General features: G+C 39.7%; 1 protein-coding gene across 3 annotated transcripts in view; it reads right to left on the minus strand.

Annotated features, from left to right (window-relative positions):
* LOC149154060 (insulin-degrading enzyme-like 1, peroxisomal) overlaps window positions 1-25,656 on the minus strand; it is a 699,115-nt gene that overhangs the window by 407,296 nt on the left and 266,163 nt on the right. For all 3 annotated transcript variants that reach the window (XM_089445417.1, XM_089445416.1, XM_089445418.1), the window contains 3 exons: window positions 15,868-15,990; window positions 15,523-15,635; window positions 15,159-15,321 (listed from right to left, as the gene is read on the minus strand). In XM_089445417.1, the coding sequence (XP_089301543.1) occupies window positions 15,159-15,321; window positions 15,523-15,635; window positions 15,868-15,990 (399 nt within the window). The remainder of the gene's footprint in view (window positions 1-15,158; window positions 15,322-15,522; window positions 15,636-15,867; window positions 15,991-25,656) is intronic.

A 25,656-nucleotide genomic window follows, 5' to 3' on the forward strand; every position in this document is an offset into this window, starting at 1 on the left:
GAGCAAGAAATTCCTTTTAAAGGCAACCCCACTGCTTTCTCCGATCATGCCAAAAGGAGAAATAATACAGGGTCTAAAGGTCATTTCCATGAAAGCCTGGATCTAAGGGAGGAATGAAAGGCAACTTCTTTGCTTGCAATAAGTTTGGCCACTATGCAAGGGAGTGTCCAAATAGAAAGGACACATCACATGATGATGATCACAATCATTCCAAGGGCAACTTCAACAACCATGATCAAAGAAATGGCAAGTCCAATGGCAAAGGAAAAAGGAATGCAGGATATCAAGGAAATGGTCGACCCTTCAAGAAAGCAAGGAACTCCAGGTATGAAGAATCGAATGTTGTTAACAATAAGCAAAAGGAGTATTATCGTATATCGGCCCTCTCCACTACCTCTCCTCTGGACACTTTGGGAAATTGGCTTATTGATAGTGGTGCTTCAAGGCACTTCACCGAATACAAGGAAGCTCTCTCTAATCTGATAGAGAAGGATACAAACTTGGAGATTATTCTTGGAGACAATGCCACCTATCTTGTAAAGGGTGTAGGGAATGTTACCCTTCAATTGAATCATGGTAACACGATTCATTTACAAGAAGTTCTTTATGTACCTAATCTCAAGAAGAACCTGGTGTCCATTTCAGCAATGGAAGACAAAGGATACAAGGTGGCTTTTATCGATGGAAAGGTACGTGTTTGGAAAAGGAATTTTAAAGATGCTTTTACTCTTGGGTTCAGGGTTGGCACTTTGTATCAAGTTGGAGGAAGTCCATTGGGGGCCATGTCTTACGACACATCTGTTGGGTCCAAAATGCGGATGCAAATTAGAGTTTCATTTACTGTCAACCCAAGTAAGTAAAACTTCGAGGATCATCCAATATATATGGACTTAGAGACAAACTAAATTAAGCTAGGTGAAGAAATATTAAAGCTCCCTTACAGGAGACTGTTCATTAATATTTCTAATCAACTATTTAAACTAATGAAATTAAAGCTCTTAAACATAATTCTGATTGATTGCATGAAATTTTAAGGCTCTCTTACAAGAGACTATTTGTTTATATCTCAAGCATATAAATCAGAAACTTAAATTAATGAAATCAAACATTAAATAACAAATCAGATCCATTGAAAGAAACACTAATACTTTCTTACGAAAGGTCATTCATTAATATTTCAAACATATGAACCTAATAATTTAATCCAATGAAATTCACAAACATAAAATAAAAGTTTACCAAAACAAAAGTGTGCTTGCTAGGCAATGGGGATCCTTCCAAGGATTCACAAGCACACCAAAAGAGAAGTCAAATGTAGAGGATCAAACAAGCTCCATTTTACTCATCATAATCTTCAAAGTACAATGGCTAAAAGCTCATCTGATCCTAACCAAAACTATTCTAAATTCTATCTAGATTAACATTACTAGATTACAATGAAGGACTAGGTTCTAAGATTCTAAAAATATTAAGATTACAAAATGAAGATTAAGATTACAAATGAAGGAGATGACACTCCTATTTATACAAAAGCTATGATAACAAACTCATAAATGTGGACCCACTATTCCCTCCTTTCATCCACATATTTCTCAACCAATGGTGACACATAACCCTATCCTCCATGATCTCCTCCATGAGGTCCATGATCTTCTCCATGAGGTCCATGATCTCCTCAAATTCGAATTTGAACATAGAGTGCCACATAAAGATGCCTTGGAAGCTTCCTTTGTATCTACACATGTCAACAAACTCATTCTAATTGTTAGGTATAAGTATATGGATATTATTTTCTAAAGTTTAACCACAAATTCACTTAAAAATACTAAGAATTAATAATGTTTTGGAAAACACAATGGTAACCCATTTAATGATGAAAGTGAAGCTGATGTGGTGACATGGTGGTGGAATAGAGGTGAGAAAATGTGTGAATGGAGTGAAAGTGGATGTATTTTAAGGATAATTCTTAGGCCCAACATATCAAAGAAAGTAAGGAACTCTAGGTATGAAGAATCAAATGTTGTTAACAATAAGCAAAAGGAGTATTATCTTATATTGGCCCTCTCCACTACCTCTCCTCCGGACACTTTGGGAAATTGGCTTATTGATAGTGGTGCTTCAAGGCACTTCACTGGATACAAGGAAGCTCTCTCTAATCTGATAGAGAAGAATACAAACTTGGAGATTATTCTTGGAGACAATGCCACCTATGTCATAAAGGGTGTAGGGAATGTTACCCTTCAATTGAATCATGGTAACACGATTCATTTACAAGAAGTTCTTTATGTACCTGATCTCAAGAAGAACCTGGTGTCCATTTCGGAAGACAAAGGATACAAGGTGGCTTTTATCGATGGAAAGGCATGTGTTTGGGAAAGGAATTTTAAAGATGCTTTTACTCTTGGGTTCAGGGTTGGCACTCTGTATCAAGTTGGAGGAAGTCCATTGGGGGCCATGTCTTGCGACAAATCTCTACAATCTAAACTATGGCATCAGAGGTTCGCCCATCTTCATTATAAGGCCCTACCTGATGTGAGACAGATGGTGACAGGGATGCCCGAATTCAAAGTAGAACATGAAGGTGTATGCCCGGGATGTGTCGAAGGAAAACTTACAAGGAGACCATTCCCCTCAAGTAATAGCAAGGCCACAAATATATTGCAGTTGGTCCACTCCAACATATCTGGTATGATGCCTGTAAGCTCTTGGAAGGATGAAGTAAACACCTGGTTCCGTCACTTCAAAGTCTATGTGGAACAACCCGAGGGGTTTGAGGTTCATGACCAGGAATCTCATGTATGCAGGTTGAAGAAAGCTCTCTATGGGTTGAAGCAAGCACCCCGGGCTTGGTATGAGAGGATTGATAGCTATCTGATGAAGCTAAGATTCACTAGGAGTGAAGCCGATCCAAACCTTTACTTTAAGGTTGTGGATGATAAACCTCTCATACTGGTACTTTATGTGGATGACCTCTTTCTGACAGGTGCAGACCCTCTCATTCACAAACGTAAGAGGGAGTTGGATTCCGAATTTGAGATGAAGGACCTAGGACTGATGCACTACTTCCTAGGGTTGGAGGTCTGGAAAAATCCAGGAGAAATTTTCCTATCTCAAGGAAAATATGTTGTGAAGATATTGGAAAGATTTGGGATGGTGGACTGCAAGCTTGTGACTACCCTAATGGAGCTTAACTTTAAGAAGTTATGCAGTAGTGTTGCCGGACCCGAATTGGGAAATGCTTCTGAGTATCATCAACTCATAGGAGCACTGATGTTCTTGGTGAACTCCCGTCCGGATATATGTTTTGCAATTAACACGTTGAGCCAATATATGGTTGAGCCTCATCACTCACATTGGATTGGTGCCAAGAATATTCTGAGATATCTTCGGGGCACAATCACTCATGGACTGAGATACACTGCCGGAGATGTGAGTCTGCATGGTTATTTTAATGCTGTTAAAATTGGCAACCAGGGCAAAACTTCATGTGGGTCATCTTATTCATGGCTAATAATATTTTTATTAGATTCCTCTCGTCGAGAGGTGTAGGATTGATATAAAGATCATCCAATTCCGATAAGTATTCATGGAGATATGAATTTATTTTGATTATGGAATTATTATCAAGCCGACCTACAACTCATGTAGGCTCAGAAGCCCAACAGTCGCATCTATTCACCCACCAACGTTGTGTATAAATATAAGAGGACTTTTCCTCATTTGGACTCACTCATCTCATCACATCTCTCTCTCTCTTCTGCGCAGATATCAGTCTCTTCTCTACTGCGCTGAAATGGGTCTCTCTCTCTCACACATGTGAAGCCGGAAGCTGTTGAATTTGAAGCTGCAACTGCAGAAGTAAAGATTGACTTGCGTGACCTAGAATATCTCCTCTTTGGAACTGCGTTGTAGGTTCATCTGAACCTCCTTTGAAAGCCGCAACTTTTGGTGGTGGAATGAAGTCAATCCGACGAACGGTTTGCAAGATATCGACTGCCCTAGTTTGAAGCCGGAAACTGCTGAAACTGAAGATGCAACTGCAGAAGTAAAGATTGACTTGCGTGGCCTAAAAGATATCCTCATCTGAACTGCGCTGTAGGTTCATCTGAACCTCCTTTGAAAGCCGCAACTTTTGGTGGTGGAATGAAGTCAATCCGACGAACGGTTTGCAAGATATCGACTGCCCTAGTTTGAAGCCGGAAACTGCTGAAACTGAAGATGCAACTGCAGAAGTAAAGATTGACTTGCGTGGCCTAGAAGATCTCCTCATCTGAACTGCGTTGTAGGTTCATCTGAACCTCCTCTGGAAGCCGAAACTTTTGGTGGTGGAATGAAGTCAATCCGACTGTCGGTTTGTGAGATATGGTCTGCCCTAGTTTGATAATGAAGCCGCTAATGCTGATGCTACTGATCTAGGGTTTGCTGCTGCTGATATGAATCAGATTTATTGTACTATTTCTCTCTGCTGAATTATTGAAGATAAAAGAAGATTTGATCAAAGGGTTTCCCCACACATTGTGGGGTTTGTCCCTGGCTAGCCGCCACATCTTGTGTCTCTTGTCTTGGCTTGTTTTCTGTCGATCGTTTAATGTTCTATCTGCACTTTACTTTATGTACATGTGATTGCTAATCGGTGGAATATAATAAGAAAAAGAAGTAAATTGTTATAAGCATAGAACATACCATAACTTAACATGGTATCAGAGCTGAGGTGAAGACAAAGCTCGAGCAAGAGCAATCATCGAAGAGAAGATTGGCAAGGCTATCCTAAAAGAACTATGGGGTCCTCAACACTCTTTCCCGCCGAAGACAAGCTCCGTGAGAAAGCTGACTATCACAGATGGAAGATATCTATCGATCTAACCCTAGAAGATCAAGGAGTGCTGGACCATGTAAGAGGCAATATTGTTGAGCCTCCATCAAATGCATCCGCTGCTGCCTGGAACAAATGGAAAAATGGAGAAGTCAAAATAGAAGATCATCCGGGACTCTATCGACAAGCACTTGGTGTCCTACATCTCTGAACTGGACACCTCCAAGGAAATCTACAATAGACTGGTGAGTTTATTTAAAGTTAATGATGCAAATCAAGTTTTGTTTCTTAAAAATAAGCTGAGGTAAATCAAGAAGAGCATACTTCTTAAGAATCACCGAGATCAAGAACGATCTCCTATCTATTGGGGAAACTATTACTGACAGAGAAATGGCACTCACAACTCTTGGAGGATTACCATCCGAATGGTACGTGTTCAAGACTACTCTTCTGAACTATAATGTAATTCCTGGTTTCGAGGAATTAATGGCTAGATGCATTCAAGAAGAAACAAGGGAAGAAGTGCAAGAAATGCCCATGCCTAAAGGTCCTCCTGCTGCATTTTCTTCTCATGCAAAGAGAAGAAAGGACTCACACCGGGACGATGATCAAAATCCCTCTGATGGCAAATCAAAGGAATGACAAATTCAACAGCAAAGGTAAGAGGAGAGTTGGAGATCGAGGAAGAGGACAATCATTCAAGAAGGCTAGAAAGTCCAGGATGTATTAAATGCACCTGACCTCAAAAGGAACCTAATGTCCATCTTGGCAATGGAAGACAGGGGCTACAAGGTAACCTTCAGCAATGGCAAGGTTGATGGAAGTCCGCTAGGTGTCATGTCTTGTGACACAACTCTTTAGTCCGAACTTTGGCATCGGAGGTTTTCCCACCTTCAATACAAAGCTCTACCCGATGTAAGACAAATGGTAACAGGGATGCCCGAATTCCAAGTAGAGAAAGAATGTGTATGTCCAGGATGTGCCAAAGGAAATCTCAAAAGGGAACCATTCCCCTCAAGCCAAAGCAAGACCTCCGATATATTACAGTTGGTTCACTCAGGCATACCTGAGGTTGGCATTAAGAGGGAGACTACTACACCACATACTCCTGAGCAAAATGGTGTGGTGGGAAGGAAGAACCGCACGATGATGGAAGCTGTCCGGGCCATGCTACGTGATCAAAGACTTCTGAAGTTTCTATGGGCTGAAACTACAATCACCACCGTATATGTACAAAATCGATGCCCTCATCAAGCATTGGGTTCCAAGACTTTTGAAGAAAAGTTCACCGCAAGGTGAACAATCTTCTGACTTTGAGGAGCTCTCAAGAAGCCGACACCAGGGAACTGAAAGAAAAGGATGATGAATCAATGCCTGATGTAGAATAACCCATGGATCTGATTGATTCTCATCCACATGAGCCTTCCTCTTCTAGGAAGAGGCCTTTGTGGCTTAGGGGGATACTTGATGATTCTGAAGGACATGCTGCACCCTGAGGAACCTTCCGCCAAATTAAGAAACTTAACAGGTATCAGGGATACTTGACCATCATGAGCACGATCATACAAAAGGATCCTTCATCATTCTCAGATGTTGTCAAGCATTAACTATGGAAGGGTGCTATGACCATAGAATATGAGTCTATAATGGAGAATGATGTCTGGGAAGTAGTTCCTAGACCCTGGACAAGACAATTGTTACTTCAAAATGGCTTTACAAGATAAAGCATGCAGCAAATGGAAGTATGGAAAAGTATAAGGTTCATTTTGTTGCTCGTGGTTTATCCCAGAAGGAAGGTATAGACTATGATATTTGCACCTGTTGCCAGATATACGACCATCCGCTTGATCATAGCCCTTGTGACTTCACAAGGATGGAACCTACATCAGATGGATGTCAAGACTGCGTTCTTGCACGGTTTGATCAAAGAAGAGGTCTACGTGGAGCAACCCGAAGGATTTGAGATTTATGATTGAAAATCTCATGTATGCAGGTTGAAGAAGGCTCTCTATGGGCTGAAGCAAGCACCCCGAGCATGGTATGAGAGGATCGATAGCTACTTGATGAAGCTGGGATTCACTAGGAGTGAAGCCGATCCTAACCCTTACTTTAAGGTTGAAGATGACAAGCCTCTCATACTGGTGTTGTATGTGGATGACCTCTTTCTAACAGGTGCAGACCCTCTCATTCACAAATGTAAGAGGGAGCTGGCCTCTGAATTTGAAATGAAAGACCTAGGACTGATGCACTACTTCCTAGGACTTGAAGTGTGGCAAAAGCCAGGAGAAATTTTCATATCTCAAGGAAAATATGTGGTAAAGATATTGGAAAGATTTGGTATGATGGACTGCAAGCCTATGACTACCTCGAGGATCTTAACTTTTAAAAGTTATATGGTAGTGATGTCGGACCTGATTTGGGAAATGCCTCTGAGTTTCATAAACTCATTCGCATTGATGTTCTTGGTGAACCTCCATCCGAACATATGTTTTGCAGCTAGCATTGTGAGCTCATATTTGGTTGAGCCTCATTGGATTGATGCCAAGAATCTTCTGAGATATCTTCGTGGCACAATGGGTTAAGATACATTGTCGGAGTTGTGAGACTACTTGGATATACTGATGCTGATTGGGCAGGCAATTTGGTGGACCGTAAGAGCACTTCCGAGTGATGTTTCACCTTGGGATCTGCTTCGATATCCTGGATGAGCAGGAAGCAGAAGTCGGTGAATTTGAGCACCGCTGAAGCAGGATATACTGTTGCTAGCATGACCTCGTGTGAGGCAGTCTGGTTGCGAAAGCTCTTCAGTGAGCTGTTTGGATTTACATTGGATACCATTGTGATTCTCTATAACAACCAGAGGTGGGATTTGATTATTGAGGAATCCCGTATTCGTCGATTGCTCCAGCAGATAGACATCATCTGGGATATGGTAAGTTGATGAGAAAGGAGGCTCCATCGCATTAAGATGATGTACAGGTTGATACACCTTGTCAAAGCCCCGAGGAAAGATCTAATTTGTGATTTTCCCACACGACTTGGAGTCATCAAGAAACCCTTGTACAAGGGTCCTGCATGTTACATACATTGAGCTCTGGGAGCTCTGAGGGCTTATGGTTCTTACTGGAGCAACATACGACCACAGGGTGACTCACCCTCCCCTGGTGGTGCACACTGGAACAAGATGATTCGCTCTCTTGTGGAACAAGATGATTCGCTCTCTTGTGGGACAAGATGATTTGCTCTCTTGTGGAACAAGATGATTCGATCTCCTGTGTAGCAGGATGATTAGTTCTCCTGTGAGGCCTGGATTGATGTGTTCTCCATGGCGATTGTAGCAGGATTGATGTGTTCTCCTGTGAGGCCTGGATTGATGTGTTCTCCATGGCAATTGTAGTAGGATTGATGTGTTCTCCTGTGAGGACAGGATTGATTAGTTCTCCTGTCGAGGCATCCTACCCATGCAGTCTGGGACTCATGGGAAGTACCTCTCATCTGATCAATGAGCAGGGAAATGAAGTTAGGGACCATAGTAGTACCGATGGACGCATCGTTGTAACTACCGTACTCCCTATGCTAGGATGACCTCCATTGATCTGGGATCAATGATACTGGTCTGGGACCAGTGGTAGGAGTTGTACCATACTATGACGCTGACTTCGGGTCGGTTGAGATTGGTCTGGGATCAGTGGTACATACTCTGAGACTGACTTTGAGTCAGTGGAGGATGATATTGGTCTGGGACCATTGGAGTTGTACTCACTATGACGCTGACTTTGGGTTGGTTGAGACTGGTCTGGGACCAGTGGTACATACTCTGAGACTGACTTTGAGTCAGTATGATACATCCTCGATCATTTCTTCTTCTTCATAATTCGAACAAAAGCAGAGTAGAACAGAACAATGCAAGAGCAGAGCAGAACAGAACAAAACAGTACAGATCAGTGCAGGGCAGAACAAGACAAAGCAGAACAGGCAAAATAGAGCAGAGCAGGGCAAGGGTCAGGCTGTACAAGGCAGTGCATTTGATGGATGAATAGTAACGACCGATAGACAGATTGTAGATGAAGTTTTCCATGGTTGAGAGGGAGTGTTAAAATTGGCAACCAGGGCAAAACTTCATGTGGGTCATCTTATTCATGGCTAATAATATTTTTATTAGATTCCTCTCATCGAGAGGTGTAGGATTGATATAAAGATCATCCAATTCCGATAAGTATTCATGGAGATATGAATTTATTTTGATTATGGAATTATTATCAAGCCGACCTACAACTCATGTAGGCTCAGAAGCCCAACAGTCGCATCTATTCACCCACCAACGTTGTGTATAAATATAAGAGGACTTTTCCTCATTTGGACTCACTCATCTCATCACATCTCTCTCTCTCTCTTCTGCGCAGATATCAGTCTCTTCTCTACTGCGCTGAAATGGGTCTCTCTCTCTCACACATGTGAAGCCGGAAGCTGTTGAATTTGAAGCTGCAACTGCAGAAGTAAAGATTGACTTGCGTGGCCTAGAAGATCTCCTCTTTGGAACTGCGTTGTAGGTTCATCTGAACCTCCTTTGAAAGCCGCAACTTTTGGTGGTGGAATGAAGTCAATCCGACGAACGGTTTGCAAGATATCGACTGCCCTAGTTTGAAGCCGGAAACTGCTGAAACTGAAGATGCAACTGCAGAAGTAAAGATTGACTTGCGTGGCCTAGAAGATCTCCTCATCTGAACTGCGTTGTAGGTTCATCTGAACCTCCTTTGAAAGCCGCAACTTTTGGTGGTGGATTGAAGTCAATCCGACGAACGGTTTGCAAGATATCGACTGCCCTAGTTTGAAGCCGGAAACTGCTGAAACTGAAGATGCAATTGCAGAAGTAAAGATTGACTTGCGTGGCCTAGAAGATCTCCTCATCTGAACTGCGCTGTAGGTTCATCTGAACCTCCTCTGGAAGCCGAAACTTTTGGTGGTGGAATGAAGTCAATCCGACTGTCGGTTTGTGAGATATGGTCTGCCCTAGTTTGATAATGAAGCCGCTAATGCTGATGCTACTGATCTAGGGTTTGCTACTGCTGATATGAATCAGATTTATTGTACTATTTCTCTCTGCTGAATTATTGAAGATAAAAGAAGATTTGATCAAAGGGTTTCCCCACACATTGTGGGGTTTGTCCCTGGCTAGCTGCCACATCTTGTGTCTCTTCTCTTGGCTTGTTTTCTGTCGATCGTTTAATGTTCTATCTGCACTTTACTTTATGTACATGTGATTGCTAATCGGTGGAATATAATAAGAAAAAGAAGTAAATTGTTATAAGCATAGAAAATACCATAACTTAACAAATGCTGATTGGGCAAGCAATGTGGTGGATCGCAAGAGCACTTCTAGGTGTTGTTTCTCTTTGGTTTTTGCTTCAATATCTTGGATGAGAAGGAAGCAGAAGTCGGTTGCATTGTGCACCGCTGAGGCTGAATACATAGCTGCGAGTTTGGCCTCCTGTGAAGCTTTCTAGTTGAGGAAGCTCTTCAGTAAGCTGTTTGGACATGTGTTGGATACCACCGTGATCCTTTGCGACAACCAGAGTGGGATCCGATTATCAGAGAATCATGTATTTCATGATCGCTCCAAGCACATTAGACATGAGGTACCACTTTATCCGGGATATGGTACAACAAGGAGCAATAATGCTCCATCACATTGGGACAAATGAGCAGGTCGTCGATATTCTGATGAAGCCCCTAGGAAAGGTCAAATTTTTTACTTTTCGAGAACAACTAGGAGTCGTGGAGAGACCCTCTCTTGAGGGTCCTGTATGATATGGATATTGAGCTCTGGGAGCTCCGGGGGGCTTGGGGTACTTCTTGGAGCGATGAGCAACCATAGGGTGAGTGGTTCAACCTTCCCCTAGTGGTTTGCTATGTAGGCAGGATGAGTGGTTCATCCTTCTCCTGCTGAGACACAATCATAGGGTGAGTGGTCCAGCCTTCCCCTAGTGATTTGTTGTGTACAGGGTGAGTGGTTCAGCCTTCCCCTGTGATACCCCATGGCGACATGTAGGAACAATGAGTGGTTCATCCTTCTCTTGCTGAGACGTCCTACCCATGCAATCTAGGACTCATGGGAAGTACCTCTCATCTGGCCAATGAGTAGGGAAATGAGGATAGGGACCATAGTACTACCGATGGACGCATTGAGTACTACCGTACTCCATATGCTAGGATGACCTATATTGATCTGGGATCAATTGGTACTGACTTCGGGTCAGTAAGAGTGGTATGAGACACTCTCTTTTATCTGGAACTAACTTCGGGTCAGTAAGACTGGTATGAGGCACTCTCTTTATATGGGACTGACTTCGGGTCAGTAGAGAATAGTATGATACATTCTCGATCAATTCTTCTTCTTCATAGTTTAGCAGAGCAGTGCATTGATGGCAGAGATAGTACCGACTGATAGATGGAGTTCTCCCTAGTTGAGAGGGAGTGTTAAAATTAGCAACTAGGGCCAAACTCCATGTGGGTCACCTTATTTATGGCAGCTGATATTTTTCTTGGATTCCTCTCTCTGAGAGGTGTAGGATTGATCTAAAGATCATCTGATTCCGACATGTATTTATGGAGATATGAATTTATTCATATTATTGACAATTTGTCAAGGTCGGCCAGCAAGCTAAACAAGCACTTTTACCCCCAGCTCAACCTCAACGTTGCATTTAAATAGAGGAGACCTCAAGTCATTTGAGGAGCACATTATCTCATGATCTCTCTCTCCACATGTTTGGGTTTGTCTTCTCACAAGGAGGACGTGGTGGAAAGAAAGATTAGAGAAGCCCTAGCCACAATCATGAAGAGGAGCCCTAGCCGCAGTGAAAGAGAGACCTAGCCACTATCAAAGAGAGATCTAGCCGCAGTCAAGAGAGGCTTTTATCCGCAATCAAGAGAGGCTCTTATCGCAGTCAAGAAGGCCCTATTCCGCAGTCAAGAAGAGGCCCTAAGCCGCAGTCAAGAAGAGCCCTAAGATGCAGTCAAGAAGAGCCCTAGCTGCAGTTAAGAGAGGCCCTAATCTGCAGCAAAGAAGGAACCTTAATATAAGCATAAAGAAGCCTCGAAGGACAGCGTAGAATTTCGGTTTGGTGTAGGTGACAACGTGTTGAAAGAAGCTATCTAGGGCATGCCTTAAGGACTGTTTGCAAGGTTGGTAAGCCACAGTCATAAAGTAGAGTAATGCATTGAATATATCTGCTCCATAGGCTAAGATCAGATCAGCGTATGTATATAGTTGGGTGCTAGAAAGTACTGACAGCTAAGACGATTTCTTGTAGGACTAATATTGTTGCGTTGATGTTGTTGAGTGTTGTTTGATAGAGGACCGTAGGCCTAACTTGTTGCTGGGCTAGGCCATAGCCAGCAGCAAAGGCTGTTCTACCAGACTTGGACAGCGTGGCAGTGGTGGAGTCTCTCCTTGGTACACCGCAGCCTTAGAAGGCCTGATTTATTGACTGCATGGACGATGAGGGCTGAAGGTTGATGCCCGAACTCATGGAGAAGTGACAGCAAGAGGTCAACAACGTTTTGGGAGATGTATTGGGTCAAGGTTTGACCATGTTTGGTTTAGCATCCTATTGGTGCCATATGGATGATCTTCAGAGGAGTTGAAGGATCTTCCTAGGAGCAGAACCAACTGTGTAGTTTTTGGGTTTATTGAGCTTATTGTTGAAGAACGATGTTGGTTGGGTTTGACCAAGCCACCTACAGGAAGATTTCTATCATGTTTGACCAACATTGACTTCTCTGATCAAGGCCTTACTGTTTCTGTCATAAAATATCAATTTTGTATATTTGTACTATCTCTCTCTACTAAACTATTGAAGAATATAGGGTTTCCCCACATTGGGGTTTGTCCCTCGCCGGTGCCACTTCTTGTGTCCTCTTGCCTTGGCTTGTCTTCTATTGTTTATGTTTATGTTCTATCTACATTTTACTATCATGCTGATGTAATTGTTAAATTGGATATTGATATTGGGCTAGCAAGAAAATTGAAGTAAATTGCTCTTAAGTAGAGAACATACAAGAATTAACAATTTGACAACCTTGACAGTCAAAGTTTGATATGCAGTGAGCAGCATTATGCAGTGATCAGTTTGAACAGTATTGTGCAGTGTGGTCAGTGGCTACTAGGATTTGATAGGATATATAGTATAATAGCTTTCTTATATTAATTCGGAGAATAGGGGGATCTAATCTGAAAATTGTGAAACACAGTTCGCATGTGGATTAGGGCAGAAAGGTGTTGCAAGGCAGGTGATTAGAGTCACCTTCAAGTTGTGGCCTGAGAACACTTCAGGGCGGTAGGGTGGTGTTAGGGAAGGGTGTATCCTACACAGGGCGTTGTTGTGTCCTTTTAGTGGGGCTGATAAATTACAGGGCGACGAAGCATCCTTCCGACAAAAGCTAGTAAACAAAGTGTTGGGGCACTCATCAAGTTGTGGCCTAACTTACAGGGCGTTGGAGCGTCCTTCCGGTTGTAGCACGTTTGTTGGGTGTATGAACGTCCTACAGGTTGTAGCCTGTCAATTAGGGGGTTGACGCGTCCCTCGTGTTGAGAAATCTAGGGCATCAAGATTAGGTGATTTCTCTTAGTTAGATAACTGCTTGTGAATGTTTTCTACTTCTTGATTAGGATCTTCTTTTACTTATGTTATTATAATGTTATTCTTCATCAAACAGTTACCAAGCATAAAGCACAAAGAGACAAGAGACATTGAATATAGGGTATCAGCCAGGGCCAAAAACCTCACACTTGAGAGGAAAACACGAACAAATTCTTCTTCTTATAGAAATTCCAATTGATGAATACCAAGACCAAGACCCTTGACCTATTTTCCACTCCAAGACCAAGACACAAGTTCCCTTGATGAGTTCCTTGTTCCTTGGATCAACGATAGACACACTTCACAATTATTCAATTATTCCTTCTTCTCAATTGCATCTCTGAGTTTTGGTTCCTAGGGACAGACTTGCAACTTTCGATCCTAGAGCAGAAACCCTAACTCATGAAGATGGACCAACTTATACCCTTGTTTTCCTTTGGTCTAGAAGGAGACTTCTTCTCCTTGAGCTCGGCTTGGGGATCAGCTTGACTTTCTCCTTGATTTGACATCAAATATGATTGTGATACTTCGTCTCCTTTCTGCAGTTTGGACAGCAAAGATTCATCACAAGTGTGGATAATTTCAGCCCTTGAAACAGACCCAAAACAATGCTAGGGACTTCACTCTTCATTCCCTTCCTTTCTTTGATTATAAAACTCCTTTTTGATGACCTTCGCATCACTTACAAACTTCACACCTTGACCGAAATCCCTGCTCTGAAATGAGGCCATGCTGCCCTATTTATAGTTGTTGGAGCCTCATAATAAGCCGACTTGAGAGAGGGTGAGTTGACATGTCCTTTAGTGAAGATATTTTATTTCATCTTGAAGCCGACTTGAAGAAGATACTTTTGCTTGACCTTGGAGGGCTTTCTTACTTATTTAATGACTTCATACAAAATGTAACATGCTCAAGAAGGGTCATTCATACATGACATTGACTCAATTTGACTTTTATGACTAGATGACAAAACATAAAGGCTTGCAATGGGAGTCATTACTAAAAATAAAATTCCTTGCTCATTACAATAATAATTTTATTTTTCTTCTTTTCATTAATTACATAAAATCACAATCACATATGTCATTATGAAGACCGAACCAAGTTACTTTTCAACACCTCAATTGTAGCTGAAACCTTGATGTAATTATTTTCTTTTAAAAGAGAGAAGAAGACAATTACTAAGAAGCGTTCGGTGGTTTTTGACCTAGAGGGGGTTTTCCACCTAAAAATCTTTGTGTCCATTGTTTTATCCTTCTGCATTGATGTATGGTGTTGTCTATTGTTGATTATTGTTTATGATTATCTGAAAAAGAACAATAATAATAACTGAAGATTAACGAACGCTTTGAAAAATATTAAAAAGTGTTAATTGCTAAGAAATATTGATTCAACCCCCTCAGTATTTACAACAAGACATAAACTATCCTAGTCAACAGGAAATATTTTAGGAAAACGAAAAAAACTTAGATAGTATATTACATTGCTTAGCAACACAAAATAAGTGACCCTAGTCTACATGCTAATGCTGCATAGTTTAAAATCGACATGTTTTGCGTGGTGTTTGCTAAAGCAACAATAATTCCCTTCAAACTAGCTTTTCAGTCTAGTATTCTATATCTACTCAATTATATAACAAATGCTATTTCCATTAGTTATGACTACATAAGTAAGATGAACTACAAAAATTAAAAAGAACTCACCAAGGCTTTTAAGAAGGCAAAACAATGAGCCATCTGCCTCGTGCGCAATGAGGTGACCTAGATATCTTGAAGGCGCTTCCTTATAATTCTTCAGTTCGGGAGTGATCAGCCATAAAATACTTAAAGTGTGGCACTCCTTAATTGGTACTGTTCTCACCAGAATCTACAAGAATACAAATACATTAGACAAATTCCGATGACAAATGTCTGTGCATGATAACACTCAAAATGATTCCATATCATAGCCAAAACTTCATAAAAAGCTGAAATTAGCAATTCAGCTCCTCAAGTACAGAGTAGAAATTCCAGATGTATGCCATCAAAAGTTATTGGGAATTACAGGTTATCATAAAAGAAATAATACCTGTAAATGCTCAAAGTGAAAAGGCTGACCCACAAAATCAGGACGGCTGTGTTGAGTATTTTTAATTGCACTAAATTTAGATTCCACAATCTTTTGAAGGTCCTCAATATTTTCTGAATTTTTCCACATATTAAAATTTCAGTTGTTAAAAGGCTAGCTGCAATGACAGATCCAATATGCAGAGTCAACCATGTCATATAGCTACTGTTAGAAACATCTTGTACAATGCCCAATGGTAAAGGACTTCATGTATTCCTTGTCATTCAGCACTGTAACACTATATGCATCTTCCAACAAAAAATGAAGTTATACATTATAAATTTATGTACAAGGAAATATAATTACCCTTCCCATATAATACAAGCTGCATAAGATTTGAAGAATAGTGGCTTTCATAGAACTTAATCAGCTCCTCTCTGACATCCAGTCCTTTTGCTTTAGGACGCACTCCCAAGGTATCCAAATTCCCTGAATAGTTTTCAAAGCCGGTCAATAAACTTAAAACCTACAAATTATGAACAGTAACTATTACCCTTCTAACAAATTTCAAATGCAACGCCCAGTCAACAAGAAAAGCCATGACAAGACTATCATGGAAGTTTGCAAACAAGCAGTACCGAAACTATGATGCACATATCCAATATCGCAATCAGGATACACCACATAAAAGTGGCATCCAAGCATTATTAAACAACTATATGAATTACAGATAATGGCTACATACATAAACAAATAATTTCGAGTACAAATTTATTAAAAGAAAGGAGAACAGAATATATATATATATATATATATACACTGTAAGTAGAATCAATTTTCGAGTCCTAACTGCTTAGATCTTTGAACTGCAAAGCTAAATTGACAGGTTTGGATCTAAAATGATTATTGCACCAAGAGGCACATTCTACAGCCCAGTATGAGGGAGATGTGTTTTTTCTTCCGTGCTCAACCTCAAGTTGACACATGTCCAATTTTAAAATAAAAATAAAATATTCTCTAAATTAAAAACAATGTTAACTATAAACAAAATGAAAATGAATACATATTTGGTTAGTTTTAATTAAAATCATTATAAAACATCAATAATGCTACTCTCACTGTGTTTTCTTGGATCATTGTTGATATTACAACCCACTATGAAGGAGATGATATAAAAATATTTCACTCTCGCTCTCAACCATAAATAGAATGTTTTGATGTCTATGTTAAGTAACATATTTTTGTGTCAACTTTAGAGAGAGATAAAGTAATTTATATTTGAATTAAGAAAAAACATTAAAAAAAAAAATCATTATATTCTCATTTCAAGTTTGAGGAAGAGACACAATTCTTACAGTTTTTAAAAAAAATCCAATATAGGACTTAAAAAAAACTGTTTTAATATCCACGTTAATTAATATATTTCAATATCAACTTCTATATATGGTAAGAAAGTATAAAGAAAAATATTATTTTAATGTCGACCATGATAAAATATTTTAATGTCCAAAGAGAAAAAGTAGTTGAAAGTAAAAAAAAAAAATTACTTTTAGAAAAGAGAGAGAGATGTGTTATTCATTCAATTCTTAATATAAAATTGATATGTCGCATTTAAAAAATATTAAGAATAATAAAAAAAAATTCCAATGTGCCAAAAACATTTTGATATGGACAATGTAGTTCATAAATAACATATTTCAATATCTATATTAAGTAAACTCTTTCAATGTCAACAATGTATATATTATATAAAGCAATTGACCAATGAACCCACTCATTAATAGGATTTTCTCAAATATCAACCCTAATTTTGGCTTACTTTTTCATGTCTTAATCATCACCAAAATTGGCATATAGAGTGTCTCCATTATAAACCCTAATTTTGACCTAATTTTTCATGTCTTCAATCATCACCAAAATTGGCACACATAGTGTCCTCTATGATGAGTATCTACAAAGCAAAAACATTGAATTTGACCTAATTTTCCCCTAATTTTTTACTCTCTACAACCACCACTAAAACTTAAGTATATGCAATTCTCCATAAAGGGTATCAAAAGATATGATCCAATTATTAAATGATGAACATTCTAAAACTAGAAAATTTCCAAAATATTGAGTCTTGGAAATTTGAGTTTACACTTTTAAAGCTCTCTTTCCCATGCATGTGACAAGTGATGTATATCACATGCAATCATAGGAAACCTATTGAACTAAAGAAAAATGTCAAACTTTGACTCATATGATTGTGAACTAATCTCTAAAGAAGATTATACAAGCAAGACCCCATGCAAGAAATGTCAAGATCACGGGAGAGACAGAAGGGTCTGTTGACCACTACCGGTCAACTACCCATGCAGTACACCTCCTTTCTGTTGGCAGAGAGGGTTAGCTCCTGAGCAACATGTCCGTGCCAGCCTACAGTCATCAACAGCTTGATCATTTTTGTTGTAAACCCAGTCTGCATGTATGAATTGTAAATAATCTAAGCAGATCAGAGTCATGTATGTAAAGTTGCCTAGGTGGACCTAACTTTCTAATGATGATCTACGTCCCGGGAGGTTTTTCGTCTCACCGATCTACGATCGGCAGAGTTTTCCTTCAAACCTGACCCCAAAGCCGGGATGGATTTTGTCATTAGAACTTTAGGAGAATCTTAGTGTGTTAATCTGCTAGATTATAGTTGTGTCGCAGAACTGGGTGTTCTATGAGGGTCTGTATTAAGTGGGTTCATCCCTTTGAGATGTAAATTGTAAAAATCATGATGAAATGTGTCTTGAGGGTTGAAAAATGTTGTAAATCCCCTCATGAGTCCTAAGTCCTAGGTCCTAAGTAATGTTTCCAACGGCTTAGTTCGAATGATCCATTTAAGAAAATAAATGAAATACTAAAATAATAAAATAAATAAAAAAAAAAAAATAAATGAAATAAATAAAAAATAACAAAAAGTTCATAAAATAAAGCAAAAACCCTAAACAATAAAATAATAATATTTTTGTGAATGCATGCAAAATATCTTTTTTTTAATAAAATCGACGGATGAGATTAAGAGATGTCTTAACCCTCATCGACGGTCGAGATCGCTTCAACATGGATCACTCAAAACTAGCCGTTGGGATCATTTCCTTTATATAGGGTCTTAGGGGGTCATTTTACAGGTTTATCTGATCTGTGAGTCTGTACTGAGAAAGCTCTCTTGTAATCTGATTTTCTGGTTAATAAAAAGACTTTGGGGTTCAAAACTGGCTGGTGTTACTCTCTGGAATTGTTGTGAGATGTTTGTTTTTCTGCATATTTCAGTTTTCAGCAGTTAATAATAGCTGGTTTTCAGAGTATTGTGAGTACAGGTATCTTGCTCACGTGCTAGGGTTTGAATGTTGTAGGGTTTCTGGAATAATGGCAGGTATCTCCATTATTTCTTGAAATCTAGCAGCATTTCTTGCCCTCTTTACTGATGTTTGCTTGAGGTGTGCAGGAAATCTTTAAGTGAAGGATATTTGTGGGCGTTTGGGGAAGTTCTGGGCTGAACCAGCTGACTCCCACAGGCTTTTCTTTGCAGAGCCTAGCTGATTTTGGCCCTGGGTTAATTTTTCCCTGTTTTACATGAGAGACTTTCTTTTCTGTTCACACTGTCACAGCAAAGTTCAAGTTTCTTTCTGATATTCTGAAAATTTTCTGTTCTTATGGGTAAATCTGGCTGAAGAGGGCCCAAAAACTTGTAGATTAAGCAGCTGTTTTGGGGTTTTGCTCATATAGGTTTAATTAGGGTTTTCAGTGATATTTTCCTTCTCAGGTTGCCATGAACCAGTGAGAGCTTGCAGTTCAGCTACGTGGATTTTGTCAGTTAAGAGAGGTAGCATCCGTGTATCTTTATTCAGTACGAAAGCTTCAAGATCTCAGGTATTCGCAAACCATTTTCACGTGCTGAGTTTTACACCATAATATCTTTTGTCTGCTGTCGTTTTGTATATGAGTCATGCTGTTTTGATACGTGATCTCCTTCATGGCTTTCCCTCATTGAAGTAAATGCACTTTCGATTTCTCTTTTTCTTTTCTGAGGCAGGGCACAACTTCGCTTTTTCTCTGGCCTTTTTTTTTTTTTTTTTTGTCGACTTCCCGCTTTCGTTTCTGGCTGCTTCTGATATCCGTTTACTCTTATTGTGACTGCGTTTTTGGTTTGGGCCTGAGGCCGTGTTTCATTTAGGTTCTCATTCCAAGTTCTGGGCGTGCCTGCATTCGTTGTTGTGGTTCATCGATTTCCTTGGGTTTGATTTATTTCTTAAAGCAACGAATCCTGTAGCATAGGTTTCATGCATACTCTGGTTCGATTGAGGCAAGGAGAAAAGCGTAAAACCCTTTGATAGCCTGGGCATCAGCTCCGCTGAACCAGAGTCGATTTACTGCTTTCATTGGCGCGTGCTCAAGCCCACCGGGTCAGGTTGTCTCATACTCTTCAAATCGATTTACAGCAGCTTGGTTTTGATCTTACCAGCGTAGGGTTGTGAAGCGGTTGAAATCGATTTCAGGTGGAGCCTGCTTGCCGCTGTCAAAGTGTGTCCTCGTAGCCCGCCTTTTTTTTTTTTTTTTATATCTTGCAGCCACATTTTCCCTTTCTGATCACATTTTCCAAGTCATGAAATTCATCGTTGATTTTCAATTTGGTTTTGGATACGTTCGATCTGTTTCCATTAGCATAGTCGTAGGGTTAGTTTAGCATAGGTTTGTTTTTTTTTTTTTTTTTTTTTAGATTTTAATTTTAAACGTAACGTATGTCATTTGGTTTGTTTTTTTTCAAGTTTTTTTAATCGTTTCAATTTTTTAGATTTAACTTCAAAAAAAAAAAAAAATTAAAAAATTAAAATGTTTTGGTTATGATTTATATTGGTTTAGATTTTGGTTATTAACTTATTCACTTGTTAGATTTTGAATAGTTTTCGTTACATAGATTTTTAGTTCTTTTAGGATTTAATATTTAGATTTTAATTCTCTGTTTTTTTTTTTAGTTGCATTTAAATTTATAAAAAAAAAAATAAATAAATTTAAAAGCATAAAAAATTTCTTTTTTTTTTGTGGAGAATTACTTTTACCGCCTTCAGTTGCTTATCACTGCATATCTTTCACGCTGAGATCTGAGCACAAAATAGATATCTGGTTTCACTGTTGTTTAAAGCAATTTATTTCTCTTAGTTTGCTGGATATCGTTATTTGAAGAGCTTTGTGGTTTTACTAGATATTTAAAGCATTGCTCTCTTTATCTGATAATAAATGATTGCTGACCGTGGTTCATGTTTTTATATCATATAGCTAGTAATCATTTAGATCTTTTAAGGCACTGGTCTGCTCAATTCATCAAATCATCTTAGTGCTTATCTCAATCGTGCATCTCGTCTCCCAGCCCAACTGTTTGACAGTTGGCATTCACCATCTCGCAGGGTCTACCCCCCTTAGCCGTGGGAGACAGGCTTAAACGGAGAGATCGGGGATCAAAGTGACAGCCCCCGGTCTGAGCGTTGTCGTGTCAATCCGTGCGACAACATTTTTTGGCGCCGTTGCCGGGGATAGAGTTTTTCTGTCCTTGGTTCTTTCATTTCAAGCTTGGCTGTGCTTAGCTTCTTGTTCAAGTGGCGACTCCACTTCCTATTATCTGCAAGAGTGTACACTAGAAGACATCCAGGCAGTCTGTGCAACCCCACTCCTGATCCTGAAAAGGTCTACAGGGTGCGATCGCACAAACTCGCTTCTCGTACACTCCTTACAAATCTTGGACAAGAAGCCCTTTCTGACATTCATTTTCTCTTTAGGGGTCGAGTTAGGCGTAGCACCATGGGTATGTATGCCCCTTGTGATTTTTCTAACATCCCAGGGTACCCTAATGATATTCCATCTGTTGGGATAGACAAATTACCTAACTTTCAAGGAGACAATGCTATTACTGCTAATTCCCATTTGCGAGATTTCAACATATGGTTGGCTAAATATGCTAGATCTCCTGATTTTGATCATGAGGATGTCAGGATGACTCTTTTTATCTTGACTCTAGGAGGTGATGCTTATGACTGGTTTACAGAAAAACCTCCAAATTCATTTGACTCTTTACAATCAATCATTAATTCATTTAAAGAAAAATATGGAGATAAGAGAGAGGGAAGACATCTTGTAAGAGCTCTTACTCTAATGAAAAAGAGAGAGGATGAAACTGTTGAAGAATTTAATAGAAGGTTTAATGGTATCATTAGGGAATTACCTCAAGACTATAAACCTACAGATAAAACTCTCCAAGATTTTTACATCGATGCCTTTGGTCTTGAACCTTCTTATGAGTTAAGGCGTGCTAAACTTGGTGATTATTGAGATTGCCAAGCCTTAGCTATAGAACTTGAAAAGGACAAGGCTGCTTCTGGGAAGTCTGAAATCCCAGGTTATGATAGGGCTGCTACGAAACTAAAGGAACCTAAGGGAAAAGCAGCCCAAGAGCCTGAAAATGAACTTGTTCTCAAGTTACTTCAAAAAATTGAAACCATGGAAATTAATCATAACAAGGAGATAAACACTTTGCAGAATAGGTTGATTCAAATGGAAAGAGCACAATCACAAAATTTTCAACCTCGAAATAATAATAACAGAAACAGTAATTGGCAAAAAAAGGGTCAATCTAGTAAGCAGAGGCCTCCTAATCCGTTTACTAATCTGGTTGATAATGCTCCTCCTTACTGTCGTGCTTGCGATGCTTTCCACGAAGAGTCTTCTTGTCCCATCATCAGAAGACTTCTAGATAATGGAATGTTTGGGACAGGTGAGCAAATAAACGTAGTAGGGAGCAAGTTTCCTTTGCCTATGAATGATTGGATAGATGTTAAGGAAAGGAGCTATGATGTTGTGAATCCTCAATCTGCTTTTAGTATAAATAACCTTGAAGACGAAGATGACATTTTGGCTAGGTTATATGGTGAGAAACCTTCTCCTGAGAAAATTCTGGAAATTGCTAGAGATAAGGTTTTGACATACCAGAGAAGGGATAAAGATCAGAGCGGGAACCAAATTCCTCCTCGAACTTTAAACCCTGGTATAAACTCTGGAATAGATGTCGATTTGGGGAGTTGGTTTAATAATGCTAAAATCTGGGTTCCCGTATCTGAGATCGCTAAGATCCCTTCCCAAAGAGACAAGTTACTAAAAGCAATTCAGGGTCCTCAAGTCAACGCTTCTCAACAGAAGATTCGTGAGGTTGACTATCATGATGCTCCTATTTATCTGCAAAGCGTAGATGCTGATAACAAGGATCGTCAACCCTCTTTATCACCTTATTAGTCAATGGGTATAAATTGAATAACTGCATGTTGGATTCAGGTGCATCTGCTTGTGTTATGACTAAAAGGGTTATGGAACAGCTTAACTTAAGAGTTTCCAGACCCTACTATAATATATGTGCCATGGATTCTAAGAAAATCGAAGTTCATGGTTTAATCAAGGATTTGCAAGTTCATCTTTCGGTTTACCCAGACATCATGGTTGTTATGGATATTGCTGTCGTTGATGTACCTGATGCTTGGGGTATGCTATTATCTAGAAAGTGGGCCTCTGATCTAGGGGGAAGCATTCAGATGAATTGGTCATATGCTATGATTCCTTCTCCTAGCGGTGATGGTTTCGTTAGACTAAATAGAGAGCCTGAGAGGAAATTTCATGTTGAAAATCCTAAAAAGCCTCATAACGAAATAATTAGAGAGCAATCTGACATCGGGAACTATGCTATCATGTCTAACTTCATAATTCCTCCCGATGATAAGGTAAAAGATCTTAAGGATGAAGTCTGGTATATGTACTTTGATGGTGCGTTCTCTAGTCATGGTAAAGGTGCCGGAATAGTGCTTAAATCTCCCCTTGGTCACACATTCAAGTTTGCCTATCGTTTAGAATTTGAAGCAACCAACAATGTTGCTGAGTATGAAGCCATATTGTTGGGACTTGAATTGACCAAAGCTTTGAGGATTAAATTACTTAGCATCAAGGGGGATTCCGATCTGGTTATCATGCAGCTTAAAAACAAATTCACATGTAGAAATCAGAGATTGAGAAACTATCGAAATGTTGTGTGGGATACTATGGAGCACTTCGATGCCCTTAACCTTGAAGCAATTCCTAGAGAGCTAAATAGTTTGGCAGATGAACTTGCCGTAGCAGCTACCACTTTCCAGTTGTCTGACGAGTTAATTAACGATAAAGTTAAAATGGAAGTAATATTCAGACCATCTGTTCCAGACAATTCGGAGCATTGGCAAGTTTTTAATGATGAAAAACAAGTCGTTCGTTTTCTCAATAGTTTGGATGAGTTTGAGGATTTCCAGATAGTTTCTGGCGAGGATTGTTCTTTAGATCATAGACATATCATAAATCCTACTCCCAGAAATGTGGTTGCCTTAGAGCAACATTTCGATCGGCATGATGCCACGAAGCTGAGAGAAGAAAACAAGTTGGACCCAGGCGAGTACCTTGAAGTTAACATTGGTACTCCTGAAAATCCGAAAATGGTTAAAATCGGTAAAGGTACTAGTTTGGAGGAAAGGAAAAAGTTAACCGATTTACTTCGCGAATATCGAGATGTTTTAGCTTTTTCCTATGATGAGTTGAAGGGCTATAGGGAGGATATTATGGAGCATACTATTCCATCAAAGGACGAAAATGCTAGACCCTTCCGGCAGAAGCTTAGGCAGATTAATCCTAAGTTAGCCCCCCTGGTCCAGAAAGAGCTTGCGAAAATGCTTGCAGCAGGGATCATCACCCAAACTAGGCATTCAACATGGTGTTCGAATTTAGTGATTGTCAGGAAAAAGAATGGTACAATAAGACTTTGTGTCGATTTTAGAAACCTTAATCTAGCGTGCAAGAAGGATAATTACCCTTTGCCAAAAATGGAAACTTTGTTGCAAAGAGTAACTGGGTCTGGAATGATGTCATTGCTAGACGGTTTTTCTGGGTATAATCAAGTTTGGGTTAAAAGGGAAGATCGACACAAGACCACATTCACGACACCATGGGGCACTTTTGAGTACATCAGAATGCCATTTGGGTTGACAAATGCTGGGGCCACTTTCCAGAGGGCCATGGATTATGCCTTCAAAGGGTTAATCGGGAAAATTATCGAAATTTACCAAGACGATCTTACTGTTTTCTCTAAAGATGGTATCAGTCATATAGATCATCTTAGGAAAGTTTTCGATAGATGCAGAGAATATGGAATTTCTTTGAATCCGGCTAAATCTGTCTTTGGGGTAACAGAAGGGAAATTACTGGGTCATATCATTTCTAAGGAAGGAGTCAAGGTCGATCCCGAACGAGTTGAAGCAATTCAAAAGATTCCTCTCCCGCATAACCTCAAGTCCCTTCAGTCTTTCCTTGGAAAGATAAATTTTATTAGAAGATTCATCCCAAATTATGCGAAAATAGCTAAGCCCATTCAAAGTCTTCTGAAAAAAGATGCGAAATTTGTCTGGCAAGAAGAGGGCAAAAAGGCTTTCCAAGAAATCAAGTCTGCTATCGCGAAAGCTCCTGTCCTAGTTAGTCCTGATTACTCCAAGGATTTCATGATTTTTTCTTTCGCTTCTGAAGATACCATTGCCGGTGTCTTGCTTCAAAAGAATAAAGATGGTCATGAGCAGCCTATCGCTTTCATGAGTAGAGCACTTCAAAACTCCGAATTGAAGTACAATACCATGGAAAAGCAGGCTTATGCCCTGGTCAAGTCTCTTAAGCATTTTAAAACTTATGTGGGTTATTCTAAGATCATTGCTTTCGTCCCACATTCTGCTGTTAAGGACATATTAACTCAAACTGATTGCTTAGGGACTCGTGCTAGGTGGGTTACTAAGATACAGGAGTATGATTTAGAAATTAGACCCACCAAGCTGATCAAAGGCCAAGGTTTAGCTCAAATGTTAACTGAAAGTAATGAAAAGACTCTTGGTTTGTTCTGCCTTGACGATCTTTCTTCACCAGAATTAAGAAGGTTAGCTGAGCATGAATGGTATAAGGACATAGTTTACTACTTAACAAATCTTGCATGTCCTAGCCACTTGGTCGCTCATAAGAGAAGGGCTCTTAGACTAAAAGCCACTAAGTACTGCCTTATGAAGGATGGCCTTGGGTGGAGAAATCCTG

The sequence above is a fragment of the Pinus tabuliformis genome, chromosome 9, assembly GCF_031772625.1.
Source record: "Pinus tabuliformis cultivar Carrire ecotype Pingquan chromosome 9, CPIR1, whole genome shotgun sequence".
NCBI lineage: Eukaryota > Viridiplantae > Streptophyta > Pinopsida > Pinales > Pinaceae > Pinus > Pinus tabuliformis.